This window comes from Dryobates pubescens, chromosome Z, assembly GCF_014839835.1.
Source record: "Dryobates pubescens isolate bDryPub1 chromosome Z, bDryPub1.pri, whole genome shotgun sequence".
Taxonomy (NCBI): Eukaryota; Metazoa; Chordata; class Aves; order Piciformes; family Picidae; genus Dryobates; species Dryobates pubescens.
This window is the reverse complement of record NC_071657.1, coordinates 113,995,729-114,010,212: the sequence shown is the minus strand read 5'-3', so window position 1 is coordinate 114,010,212 and position 14,484 is coordinate 113,995,729. Positions and strand designations below refer to the sequence as shown.

Here is a 14,484-nt window from a genome sequence, read left to right as displayed (position 1 = left end):
CAACATTATGGAGTGACAGAAGGAAGGGAGTGAGGAAACAGTTTGAAAAGTATGTTGATAGAGGTAAACATTTGTGAGCATTGAGAATTCTTGATTGTGAGATTGTGGAAAATGAAAGGGGTAGGAGAGATGAGAAATCTGTAGTTTACATTTCAGAGGTTAGTGAAATAATGATTCTCAGAGGATTTTAGGGCCTTGCAAGGAGGTTTGGTTTTTTTCAGGTTTTTCCCTAATAGGAGGCTGGGTGACTCAGCCAGGTGTCTTGAGGACTGTTTGCTCAGAGGGTTGAGCTCTAAATTGTAATGTGTCCTGGGTTCTGACTGCTCTCAGGACTGAATCTTGTGTGGCTGAAAACAACTGTATACATTGTATCAGAACTTTGTGAATATTAAACAATATGGGGTTTCTATTCTACTATCCTTATGTATCAAGAAGTTCAGCAAAAAGTACCCTTGGAGAATTCCTGTCTGGTTAGTTTGGGATGCAATCAAGCGTCCCAAGCACCACTTGATTTAGAAGATACGGGGTTTGTGTTTGTGCTCTTAGTTATTGCCATTTATGTGGCAGAATGAGCTGGTTAACCTATCTTCACTGAGACTGAAATCAATGCATTTTCTGTCAAGTTTTATCTCATATTGGGTAAAGTTAGTCTCTCAGCTATTCACCTTGCTCTCTGCAGACAGTGCAGGTTTGGTGGCAGAAGCAGTGAGTGCATTCTGGCTCCTATGCTGTGAGGTTTCACAGGATGGGTGTTAACTTGAACCATCAGTAATTTCACCTTAGGTTCACACCACACTGAGAACAGCCTCTAGCAGGCATGCTCTCTTCTGCGGATCCTGCTGTGGGAGAATAACCTCTAGCAGAAAGGTGCCACCTCAAATTGTTGGAGCCAAATCCATTTAGACTCCTTTTCCAGTGTGCACACGCTACCTGAAAGTACAGCTCAGGTAGTGGGAGATAAGTAAGCAAACCTTGTGATGTGTTTGTGGGATCATCACCTAATACAAAGGTTAAGTTTCATTTGATAAATCTTGTATTTATTTTCCTTCTGGTAAAGTCTAGTCCAATGTTTTCTATCTATAAATTTGGGTTATGGTGGTTTGTTTGTTTCATCAGAACGGGCTTTGTGGTTTTGCTAAGGTAGAGTTAACACGGGCAGCACAGTCTTGTGTGAATGGAAGTTGTACTCATGGCTAGGAGAACATGTGTAAAATCACTCGGGTTTTTATCTTGTATTTTATGTTGTACTTGATGAAAGCAGGTATTGTGTCCATAATGTGCATGGTACTTCTAATTTACTAAGTTATTCGTACAATATGTCCCCATGCAAACAGTGAAATGGTTGCTGCTGAATCAGAACAGTGATGTTCCTTAATTATACTTTTGATTAGCTGCCCGTTCCCTAGTCCTTAGCAAGCAGAAATTAAAAATATAGCTGACATAAGAACCTGAAGTGGTGAACAAATGAGAATTGGATACATAATACATCCAAATCCCTTGGAAGGGCTACTCTAGGGGAGGATAAATACACCATCTTTCTACTTTGATTAATACACAGTATCGTCCAAAAGTTTCTTGCCTGTCTAAGCAACAGCTGAAACATTGTTTGTTTGGTCTTTTGTTAAATTGTATTAACTTCAAAACCTATGGGTCATAGTGTGGGAAAGAATTTACAATGGCAACTTGGAAATCTGTTTGTTAATCCAGTTTTGCCAGTCACATGTGACCTCTTCCTTCTTCTCCTATTGCCGGTATAAAATACCGATTTATACATCGTTCAGGTCAGGGAGCTGCCCTTGCAGAAATAAATCTCCACTGCTCCAAGTTCTAAGAAAACTTAAGCTATGCAATAGTTCAATACAAAACATTAAAAATATGGCCTTAATGCAGACATACTGAGCACAACTCATTGAGCTCTGACTATTTTAAATCTTTGGGTTCTCTCATGATTTTGGCACTTTGTCTGAAATGTTCAGAATGAGTGAACTTTTCTCCTTGTTAATTTTGTGTAAATTAAAAACTCCTGAGTGATGCACTTCATGTAGTTGATGTTACTGCTTCAAAGTAAGCATTGCATTTTACTTCTCTGAGTTCACAAAAAAACATATGTAATCCTAAACTTTTCAAGTTTTAATGTAGGCTTTCAAAACCTTAGGGTTGTGAATATGTGATTGAAAAAAAATCCATTTCTAGCTGGTATTTCTGTTAAGTTTAAAGCTCTTCTTTGGAACAAAAATCCTTTTAAAGACCTATTCTGTGGATTGGTTTAGAAGACAGTTTTCTTCCTTACTGTAAGAATGTGTGGGTTATATTTTAAGACGTGACTGCCCATCTTGAGACTGGTATAAATATCAGCAACAGTGCCCTTTCAATTATAAGCTTGTTGCTAGATCATGCTCATTAAGAAACCTTGGAAATTCAGGAACAACCTCTGAAGTCTGACAGTTCTACAGGGCAGTTCTACAGGTTCTACTGGATGTTTTAAATCTACAGTTGTGACTATTTGGATTTTGAACACTAAAAGTGTTTTTAGTTTTCCAGTTGTTTAATAATCACAATTATTATTGTTTAATTCATTAATGAATTAATTCATTAAATAAGAAATCATATAAGTTCAGCCTTGTTGAAAAGCAACCCAATGCAGAACATCTTTTGCAGGGATTACCCTGTGACTTGTTATAGGACTCTGAGTCACTTGCAAGAATAGCTATTTTCTGATTGTTGTAAATTGACTCTCAGTATTTTATTGGACCAGCTGGTGCCATGGACCTGTTACTTCCATAAGATCATTCCTGAACACATCTTGAGAAGCTGGTTGGGCAGGTGAAGTAAAGAATCTAAAAGTAGCCACTCAACCCTGCCTAAGCCCAGGAAACAGAGTGAAGGGACCATCTAATGCCACATTTAGTAGGTAAGAAATATCTACTAGGGTAACAGAGCAGTTGAAACAACTCCCACTGAGCAAAGACTAAGTTTCTAAATGCATTAACCTGTGAGATACAAAGGAACATGGGGAAAAATGCATATTTGTTTTTTAAGATGTTCATGGGAGGGGTTGGATAAAATTTCAGTGCCTATTTCTGAGAGCAGCTCTTGACTGAGGTCTAGCCTATTAGGCTCCTAAAGCCCATTGTTTAACTTAGCTAGTAGATGGTTTCCATCCTTTTTGTGTTCAAGCTAATGTTCTATGTTTTTGATACCAGACTTAATGCTTCTAAATACTGGGTTGCAAATTATAAAGAAACAAACCAGTTTTTCTGAGGTGTGGTGCAAGAGCAGCTTGTTTTCCTAACAGAAGATAGGAGGCACTGTTGGCTCATGAAGATGTGACCTGGCACTCAGCATACCTTTTCTGCAAGAACAGTAGTTGTTGGTTTAGACTTCAGTATAATCAGTTTTGAGATGGACAGTTCCACATGGGAGGATGTGGACAGTGAAGCCTTTGATATTTTTATTTGTTTTTCTTCCTCTTTTTTTCCCCTTTTGAGGTTTTGTTCAGATCCCACTTTTCCTATCAATTTACAGTGTACAATGAGATCTTCGATTGAATGGTGCATGAATTTCTTATTTCTTTTTGGTCCTTAAAGTTCCAGCAATGTTCAATACTCAACAAATATAATGCAGTTCAAAAGCTGATAGAAATTTCTCTCTTTTTTTTTTTTTTTAATTTAAATTTTTAAATACAAGGGGAACTATCAGGAGCAGAATAACTTATACAATTCTCATTATATTCTTAATAGTATCATAGTATCAGTCAGGGTTGGAAGGGACCACAAGGATCATCTAGTTCCAACCCGCTGCCATGGGCAGGGACACCCCACACTAGATCAGGCTGGCCAGAGCCTCATCCAGCCTGGTCTTAAACACCTCCAGGGACAGGGCCTCAACCACCTCCCTGGACAACCCATTCCAGGGCTTCACCACTCTCACAGTGAAGAACTTCCTCCTCACGACCAGCCTGAATCTCCTCACCTCCTGCTTCATTCCACAGGATTTATTACCCACAGAATGATCTCCGTGATTTGCCAATGTGTCCATGGTTCCCTTAGCAGGATAGGTATTGGAGGTCTTATAGACCTTCTTAAGCTGCTTTCTTTTCAGCGTTGAAAACTGCACCATATAACAACTTCATGTAGTGTGACCTGTTGCCAAGTGCATGCATTTGAAGACTGACATACAGCTGCTACATATGGAGAGACTTTGAACCTTCTGTTCTTGATGTCTGTGTGTAAATATGTAATCAGGCTGTTGACAACAGCACAAGGCCTTTGAGCAGTAGACTTTATTTCCTTCACCCTTAGTAATAAAGTTTCAAAGACTTCAAAAAAGAGAGCCCAGGTGTCTCTCAAGTTTGGGTTCCTGAGGTTTTTCTAATTGTTCTTTCAGGTACCTCCAAGCCTAAATAGGATGCAGTTTAGAGAAACTGCTCTAAGCCTTCTGCCTCTTATGATCAGAGGGCTGGGTCTGAACAGTTAGTGGTGAAAAATACAAATTACAACTACCTCAAGCTGCACAAAATCTTACCCCCCCAAAAAGGGTGGTAGTAATGTTGTTTCATTGACGAAAGGTCGTGATACTGTTTAGAAGGAAAGTGGGACGACAAAACCTTGAGTTTATTTTTTCTATTACTGCATTCTTCCCACTTAGGTTGGACATGATGATCTTGAAGGTCTCTTCCAACCTGGTTTATTCTATTCTATTCAAGAAAAATAATGTTAGTGCTTTTTGCAGTGTTTTTTGTCTGAATTATTTGCTTGATTTGGCAGCGGTACCTGAGCAGTCTGTGTGGCTTGAGATGGCACACAAGGATTTAATTTTCTGACTTACAAGCAAATGGGAAGTATATTTCCTCATGTAACTCTTACTCAGAATATTTGAGGGTTGAGACAGGGATACCTTTGGTTGTTGCTAAGGCTGTTTTTTGACTGCTGGAAGACTGCATGGTGTTGGAGTGAAGCAGATTGCAGGTACCCCAGTCTTACATATGGGAGTCTGAAAGGTAACACAGATGCTAGGGTCCATGTGCTGGACTTCAGCTGTCTTTTACGTATAGTTTATGATTGGGTTAGGACGCGTGCATGATATTTTCTTGAGTGTGGTAGACATACAGGCTAGGAAGAGGGGAACCAGAGATGCCATTACCATGCATCCAGGTTTAAATTTATGAAAATCAAGTAAACTATGCTACTACTTGTGTTAAATGTATAAACACATTTACAATGCTCAGTTTCAAATTGTATCTCCTGAGAACAGAACCAACATGGAAGGCTGGTATTGTTAAACGCTGTGGTATCTCCCATAGCATCTTCATAGTCAAGGTTAACAAGTATGGATTGGATGATTGGACAGTAAGATAGATTAAGAACTGGCTGAAAAACAGAGCTCAGAGAATTGTGGTCAGTTGGGCAGAGTCTAGGTGGGGGCCTATGGCAAAAGGTGCTCTCCAGGGATCAGGTTTCACCTCAACCTGAGGAGACACTTCTTTACAGTGAAGGTGATGGAACGCTGGAACCGGCTGCCCAGGGAGGCTGTGGAGTATCCTTACCTGGAGACTTTCAAAATCCAGCTGCATGCATTCCTGTGTGCACTACCCTAGGTGATCTTGCTTTTGATAGGGAGATTGGACTTGATCTCTGAATGTCCCTTCCAACCTCTAACATTCTGTGAGTCTATGAACTCTGAGCCTAGCAAAACTGCAAACTCTCATGAGTTTTTTTTTCTGTTGTCTTTACAGATCTTAACTTGTAGTGAATATAAAGTGTAGTTGAGGGCCCTTATCTTTTTACATAGGCTTACAGATATGTATGATCTGTTTGATAACAGTACTTTTGGAAAGCATGCCAGCTATCACCCTTCTTTTTTGTGTGCAGTGGATACTGAAGTCTAAACTAAGACATGTGAAATTTATTTCTGCTGGCAGCATGCTGAATGAAATCTTAGGATAGCTCTTCACTTCAAACTGAAGGCTAGGCTGCCACATCTTACAAATACAATGCTTACATTCGAGCTGTTAAACTTTTGGATTGCTTGATTAAGTTTAGTGCCAAAAGGAGATAGTACAAATGTTGTCATTTAAGACTGTTTCTCAGCAGTGACCCTTTACACAGTTTTGTGCATCTAAGTAGTTTGTTGCCAATAAGGTCATTGAATACACTTGGAAGGAAAATGCATGTTCTTTTGCTAATTTCCTTTGAATGTGACAGGATTTATTGCAGGGTTTGCTATAAACCCACAAAAAGGTACATAGAAGTTGGTTGTAACTGCCACCATTCTTGATAGTTCCTGGAAGGTGACACACACAGTCAGCTACACAGCAGGGACAAAGCCTTGACATTTGATTGCAGTTGTAGAAATAGTTTTGTTTATTCCCACTCTCAAGAGATTTGAAAGCATATTTAGGTGTATAAGTATTTAGGTATTACAAGGTTGTATTAGAAGGGGTGTGGTTGGTAGGGAAAGAGAGGTTCTCCTCCCTCTCTACTCTGCCCTGGTGTGTCCAGTTCTGGGCCCCTCAGTTCAAGAAGGACCTCAGGGAGCTGCATGGAAGTCTGCCACGGAGCCACAAAGATGATGAAGTGGAACATCTCCCTTCTGAGGAAAGGCTGAGGGAGCTGAGTCTCTTTAGCTTGGAGAAGAGGGTACTGAAGGGGGACCTCATTCATGTTTATAAATATGTGAAGGGCAAGTGTTGGGGGGATGGAGCCAGGCTCATCTCAGTGATGTTCAGTGATAGGACAAAGGGCAATGGGTGTGAGCTGGAGCACAGGAGGTTCCACATGAACATAAGGAAAAACATTCTCACTGCAAGGATGGCAGAACATTGGAACAGGCTGCCCATAGAGGTTGTGGAGTCTCATTCACTGGAGACATTTAAAACCAGCCAGGATGCTTTCCTGTGTGAGCTGCTCTAGGTGATCATGCTTTGGCAGGCGGGTTGGACTGGATGATCTTTTGAGGTACCTTCCAAATCCTAATGCTCTGTGATTTCTTGAGGCTCTCAGTTTAGAAAGATACCATGCTGTGGAATCAGAAGTGCTGTGTGGTGCTGTTTTGCATCCCTTATTCATGGAAATGAACTGCTGTAAGGCATGGGGGTGTGTCTCTGTGTGGTTTAGGAAGTTAAACATTAAAAGTACCAGGGAAAACATGCTGCTGTGAAACAAGATTAGACAGCTCAAGTCTGGCTCCTGGGGAATCCAGTTATGCCAATGCAACAATAAAGAGGAAAAGAGCAGCCCTACTGATTCAAACAGGAAAAAAAACCAACAAAAAACAACAGTAACACAACCTCCCACATTTCAGCCATGTCCCTGTCCAGATTGAAGTGATGAAATGAGATTAATTTTCTTTTGCTTTTCTTCCCCACCCCTGATAATTGCCAAGAGGAGGTTTGTTACCAAAGTAATGAATTTACTTGGTTTGTATGTCTTGGAGAGAATTTAACAGTAGTTCTTGCGATTCACAGTTTGGGGTTATTTTTGTCACTATAGCTATGTAAAAGCAGATTTTAATGCCTATGTCTTACTTTCCCAGATTTATTCACTGTACTGATGATTCCCCTGATCCTTCCTTGGACTATGAGGTAAAACTTTATGCATGATTTCTAAGTAATTTAAATGACATACGACTCATGGGCAGGATGCCATCTGTGCTTGGGTATGAGCCCATAGCAGTTGTTTTGTTTGTTTTAATTGTGTCGCTTGGGCAGCGTGGGGAAGTCTGGTTAAGCACTACTGGTCATGGCCTTCACTTAATTACGGATCAGAGGAGCTGAAATTCAGGCTTTTGAAACTTCCTTGCAATTTCCTTTCATGTCAGTTGGGTTTTTCCCAAGAAGGCCAAGTTCAAAAGCTCAAAGTTGTGTATTCCTGATAGTGTACCGCTTGTGAATGTCACAGCTGAGGTTACTAAAGGAGAATCTAGCTGTAGCAACTGGGACATCCTGAACCGAAGTGGTTTGTCATATCTTGTTTCATGTCCTTGTTACCAGATGAAAATGTTAAGCTATCTATGTAGCTATTAATGCTTTACACTGTTCGTGTGGTTTATCACTGTTAGGATAGCTTCTAGTTATTTCTTTAATAATGTTTCTTTGTGTAAATACAGCGTTTGTCATCTTCCTGTGGTCCTGAAGTGCTTCAGAGAAGTGAATGAACCCTGTCTGCTTTTAAAGCACTATCTAATCTGCTTTAAAGATAAAGGACATCTGAAAGCTAGAAGAAAGAGTTTCATGTTTACACTGTAGTTAGGAATGTCACCTTCGATTACTGAGGTTTTTCTACTGCAGTTGATAGATGGTGGGACTTTCCAATATCCCGCAGCAGTAATTGAGGCCTTCAAAATAATGGGTCCATCTGAATACTTCAGCTCAGGAAATGCAGAAGCCTGCAAGTGCCAGAGATATGCTTTAATTACCAGGCAGTCTGTCCTATTGACTATAATAGTTTGGTTACTGGTTCTATTTCTGTCCTGTGTCCTTATTTTAACTGGTTTGCGCCTTCAAAGGCGTCACAGAATTCTGCTTGGGTGTATACCAGAATAGGGGTTGATTTGGTTAAATTTAATTCTGCTCATCAGCTCTTTTGACTAGGGAGCGACTTTCTGCCAATTCCATGACAGATTTGTTGTGTTGTACAGCAGGAGTTTTATCTTCTGCTTTATCATTAATGTAACTTTGAAGTTGTTTCATAAATAATTTCACAGTTATAAATGCCATGGAAGAGCACGAGGTAATGGAGGTGAGAAGGTGCCTGAGGACATCTCTAGTCCATTGCCAAGCTCAATGAGATCAAATTGGGTTGCTTGACATTTTATCAAACCTGATCTGAAAACCTCAGTGAATGGAGGCTCTGCAACCTCTGTGAAGGAGCTGTTCTAATTCTTGACAGTCCTCATGCTGAAAAATTTTCTTATGCCCAGTTTGAACCTTTCTACTTTAGGTTGGATGAGATGGTTTTTAAAGGTGCCTTCCAAACAAAATCATTCTGTGTCTTTATGGAATTAATATTAAGTCTAATAAGCTGTGTGGTGCAGCAGACATGCTGGAGGGAAGGGATGCCATCCAGAGGGACCTTGACAGGCTGGAGAGGTGGGCACCAGCCAACCTCAGGAGGTTCAACAAGACCAAATGCAGAGTCCTGCATCGGGGTCAAGGCAATCCCAGGCACAAATACAGGCTGGGCAGTGACTGGCTGGAAAGCAGCCCTGAGGAGAGGGACTTGAGGGTGCTGGTGGATGAGAAGCTCTACATGAGCTCTCAGTGTGCACTTGCAGCCCAGGATCTGATTGGCCTTCTGGGCTGCATCTAGAGAAGTGTGGCCAGCAGGTCAAGGGAGGTGATTCTCCCCTCTACTCAGCTCTGGTGAGACCCCACCTGGAGTACTGCATCCAGTTCTGGAGCCCCTATTACAAGAGGAATATGGACGTGCTGGAAGGTGTCCAGAGAAGGGCCATGAGGATGATCAGAGGGCTGGAGCACCTCTCCTATGAGGACAGACTGAAAGAGCTGGGGCTGTTCAGTCTGAAGAAGGCGCTGAGGTGACCTAATTGTGGCCTTCCAGTATCTGAAGGGAGCTGACAAGAAGGCTGGGGAGGGACTTCTTAGGATATCAGGTAGTGATAGGACTAGGGGGAATGGAATGAAGCTGGAGGTGGGGAGATTCAGGCTGGATGTGAGGAAGAAGTTCTTCACCATGAAAGTGGTGAGACCCTGGCATGGGTTGTCCAGGGAGGTGGTTGGGGCGCCATCCCTGGAGGTGTTTAAGACCAGGCTGGATGAGGCTCTGGCCAGCCTGATCTAGTGTGGGGTGTCCCTGCCCATGGCAGGGGGGTTGGATCTAGATGATCCTTGTGGTCCCTTCCAACCCTGACTGATTCTATGATTGTAAGTATTTGTTAAGATGATTATGTGAGCTGCAGGTTAAGATTATTTTGTTTTCTTGTATCAGGAATAATTTCAGAGGTCATCTTCTCGTTACAGTGGAACTGCAGATCCAGAAGGTTTACCCTCTAACAAAACATGACCTGTTGCCTTTCTGAAACATTACTTTCCCGTTTGTTTTTCCTCTACAGCTTGTCCTTCGCAAATGGTGTGAACTCATCCCTGGTGCAGAATTCAGATGCTTTGTCAAGGAGAACAAGCTTATAGGTAAGGGTTTTCTTAAAGATAAAATTACTAGATTAAGTTCTAAAGAGTTTCTTTGATTCCTTGAGCTGGAACTAAATCTGAAGACCGGTCCTGTCACACCTGATTTCTGATAATTTTTTTTCTTCTTTCTGTAATTTAGTATGTGGTGTGCTGCATTTATCTTTCCCCTGCATTCCAAAGGCATACTCACTATTACAGTTGAAGTATTCTTAATGTTGATTGCTAATTCAGAAACTTCATCTACAGGTGTTTTTGTAAATTACTCTGATTAATGACCAAATGGCATCGTAGCCAGCTTGCAGAATGAGCGCAGAGGCAGTTTGGTGTAATGCTGATAAAACATGACCACATGTGGATATTATATGCACATAGTTGGGGAGGTCAGAACACGTCCACTGGTGTATGAGGTGCCTGAGCTCATACGCAGTCAGAAAACCTCCGGGTATGTTACTCTGGTTCAAAAACTTGAATGTACAATGTTTCAAGCGGCACTGAACAGCTGGAGTGTCTACAGCTTGCGAAAGTGGGTGCATCAGGAGACCTGTGACAGCTGGAGGACAGGCAGATTGTGCTACTCCATGTATTTTAGGCAGCTCTAGGTTACATGTGGCTGAATTATTTGCCTCTTAGATGTGTTGACTTTCTTTGCTGACTAAACAGGAGCTTAGACATGTAGTGCACATACAGGTGCTTGACTAGAGTGATTTAATTTCAGGCTAAATACTGTTTTGTTATTTGAATTATTTTTTGGCATGGACTGTGCTTGAGTTGGAAGAGACCTTAAAGATCATTTAGTTCCAACTCCCCTGCCTTGGCCAGGGACACCCATTTGACCAGGCTGCTTAAAGTTTCAGCCAGCCTGGTCTTAAACACTTCCAGGGATGAGGCATCCACAACTTTTCTGGGCAACCCATTCCATTCTCATAGTAAAGAATTTCTTTCTAATATCCAATCTGAATCTACCCTACTTTAGTTTAAAACCGTTGCCCCTTTGTCCTGTAACCACAGGCCCTTATAAACAGTCCCTCTCCAGCTTCCCTGTAGGTCCCCTTCAGGTACTGGAAGACTGCTAGAATAGCTCCCTAAGGCCTTCTCTAAGGCGAACAAACCCAATTTGCTCAGCCTGTCCTTGTAGGAGAGGTGCTCCAACAGTGATCATCTTTGTGGGTCTCCTCTGGGACCTCTCCATGAGGTCTATGTCCTTCTTGTGCCAAGGGCTCCAGAGCTGGATGCAGTATTCCCTGTGGGGTTTCACAAGAGGAGAGTAGAAGAGCAGAATCACCTCCCGTGACCTGCTGGCCATGTGTCTTTGGATGCAGCCCAGGATACTGTTGGCTTTTTTGGCTGCCAGAACATGCTGCTGGCTCATGTCAAGTGCCTCATCAGCCAGCACCCTCAAGCCCTTTGCTTCAGGGCTGCTTTCAATCCCCTTGGCACCCAGCCTGCATTTGTTGTTTCAGATTGCCCTGACCCAGGTGCAGGACCTTGCACTTTGCCCTGTTGAACTTCATGAGTTTGGCATGGGCCCATCTCTCCAGCATGTCAAGGTCCCTCTAGATGGCATCTATTCCCTGCAGTGTGTCAGCCACACCATGCAACTTGGTGTTGTCATCAGACTTGCTGAGGGTACACTCAATCCCACTGTCCATGTCACCAGCAAAGTTTTTAAATTGCATTGGTCCCAGTACCAATCCATGAGGGACTCTGCTCATCACAGGTCTCCATTTAGACATTGAGCCAATCTTTGAAGATGATCAGAGATGGAAATAGCACAGGACTGGTGCACATTTTTTTAAAGTAAGATTGACTCATTCTGCCTAAACTCTTCTGACAAGGAAATGTTACAGCAGTAATGTGGCAAAGCTTAAATTCAGACTTTATAGGAAGGATGGTGATTTTTTTAAATTTTATTTTTTCTTTAAAACAAATCCAAATTTTCTCTTTTTTGTTCATTTCATACCTGCAATCTCACAAGCACCACGATGTAAGTGGTCTGTTAAGGATTCCTTGCAGTGATCTGGAGGTGAAGGCATATTAACTATCTAGTCCTTGTTGTTTCTCCTGATGTCTGCTCAGCCTGATGACTACATGTTTGTTTTGAATGTGCCTTTTTGTACCTGTTATGAGCTGTCAGCAGTGTCTGTCCCTCCTGTCCCACCTCTGTGAGTCATTAGGAGCACACTTCCCTGTTCTCTGTTTCCTAATCTGGATGTTTTATGGAACTGCATATAGATCTTTCGGTATGCACTAATCTGGTGCTTTTTATTTTACTGGTGCTTCTGGTGCTTCCACACTTACCTTGCCATTCTGTCTCCATTGATGCCATTTGCAGGCTTTGTTGCAGTTCTCTTTTACAGAGTTTATTTTGCTAGTAGCAGAGATTCTCCATTAAGATGGTATTGCTTAGTGGCTACTAATGTAGCTTTTTTTACAGCTGAATCCTATCCTGCTGTTTGCTGCTGGAAAACTGCATCACTAATAACCTCTAAACGCTGGAATATAGCTGTATTACAGAATGCTTATCTAGTGATACTTATTTTCAGATACCTCAAAGCATTTGTACTCTGGCTAATCAAAGACTCTATATCATTACTTGGTTTTGAAAACAGGTAGATTTACCAGTGTTTGGGTGCTTTTCAGATGGCATTCCGTCTGCGTTTCTGAAGACAATTCCAAGATTTTTCACAACGCTCTTAAAACTAATAGCCTGACAGTCAAACCAAGGAGATACTTGGGCCATGTAGTGAATGATTTTCCAGTTACACATCTGCATCTCCTGAGATGCCACCATTCTTGGTTCTTGTTTTGAGACCTGAGTTAAGCTTTGCAATAGCATTAATAATTCAGAGTTCCACTGGCATCATAAACTTCATAAACTTTTTTAAACAGCACATCTTTGAGTTTAGTCAGCTTTGCCATACAGTAAAATTTAATCCCTGAGTTTTGCATATGGTTAAAACAGCAAAATGCCATCATTGATACATCTTTCTTGAGAGATTCTGGCTTTTTTTCTCCCCTAAATAGCATGACTTCCTCATTCTTCACTAATGGGGCAGGTCTTGATTTGACATTTGCCCAGCAGGGTGGTGTAGCATTTTATGTTGACACATCCTGTATGAGACTTCTGTCACTTAGGATGCATGCAAGTGTATAATCCTGTTGATGCTGTCTTAAACTATTGTCTTGTAGAGAAAGAGATGTCTGAAATTAAGACTGTATCTAATTAAGAGTTTATCTAATGTCAGATATGCAAAATAACACTTGAGAGAGACAAATGGAAGAAATGGGGTACTAGACTGCATGCCACCTGGTTGCTTTTAGAATGTGAGGTTTCTCAAACAGGCATGTGGCAGGGAGGTTGGACTTGATGGTCTCTGGAGGTCCCTTCCAACCCCTGACATTCTCTGATTTCATGCTCTTGAAAAACCAGTTAAATGAGAATCTTTGTGGCACACCAGGATGTATCATCATTGCTAATGTGCAGTCTTAGCTTTTACCCCTTTCATTTCATGGTTCCAAATTTTGGTCCTTACATCAGATGAGTAGAACAGAAGTGTCTTTTGACCAGAGTAACCAGGGCAAATAAAACTGAAAAGACAAGAACTGGAAATTAAATGTGGGCAAAGGTTCCCCCTGAGGTTCACAAAATGTAGGGCAGAACTGTACAAAAGTTTCCTAATGGAAATGCTTTAAGCCCAACAGTAAGTCATTGGCAATGGTTGAAACCTGGGAGAACTCTGTCTTCTGGAATACAGATTGTAACATGTGTGTCTCAGATAACCTGCATTTTGTCTGGTTGGGGGTTTTGCATACCTAAAGCTCTTTCTTGATCAGCTGAAATTGTTGACAGGTATATCACAGAGGGATTACACACAGTATTATGATCATATCTCCAAGCAACATGAGGAGATCTGTAGATCAATACAGGAGTTTTTCAAGAAGCACATACAGTATAAGTTCTTGGATGAAGACTGTAAGTATCTGAAGGCTTTAATTGGCAAGGGGGAGGGAAGGAAGCTGTTTATGAAGGTTTCTAAATCCATAGTGCTTACATAGTTACAAAGAGACTTGAAAACAGAAATGAAAGGTCTGCCTCTTTGATGCTCATTTGCAGGGTACTGGGAGGTTTGAAATTGAAAGGACTTTGAGAGCAAACTCCATAGAAATGATATTTGTCCTCCTGCCCCCTTGTTGTTGCTGATCCAGGCTCATTTCCTCCACAGCACACTGAGTTGCACTGTGCTAAATTCCAGTTTGATGCTGGAAATCAGTGGAAAATGGACACTTCTCCATTGGATGCTTCTCCAGTATTGGCATCCCAAATATTTTAAGTCTGT

The 14,484-nt window shown here is 41.5% G+C and overlaps 1 protein-coding gene across 1 annotated transcript in view; it reads left to right on the top strand.

The window, feature by feature from the left end:
- Positions 1-14,484, top strand: part of CDC123 (cell division cycle 123) — a 38,360-nt gene that overhangs the window by 10,986 nt on the left and 12,890 nt on the right. Inside the window, exons 7-9 of the mRNA XM_054178521.1 lie at positions 7,534-7,582; positions 10,072-10,147; positions 13,998-14,120. Of these exons, the coding sequence (XP_054034496.1) occupies positions 7,534-7,582; positions 10,072-10,147; positions 13,998-14,120 (248 nt within the window). The remainder of the gene's footprint in view (positions 1-7,533; positions 7,583-10,071; positions 10,148-13,997; positions 14,121-14,484) is intronic.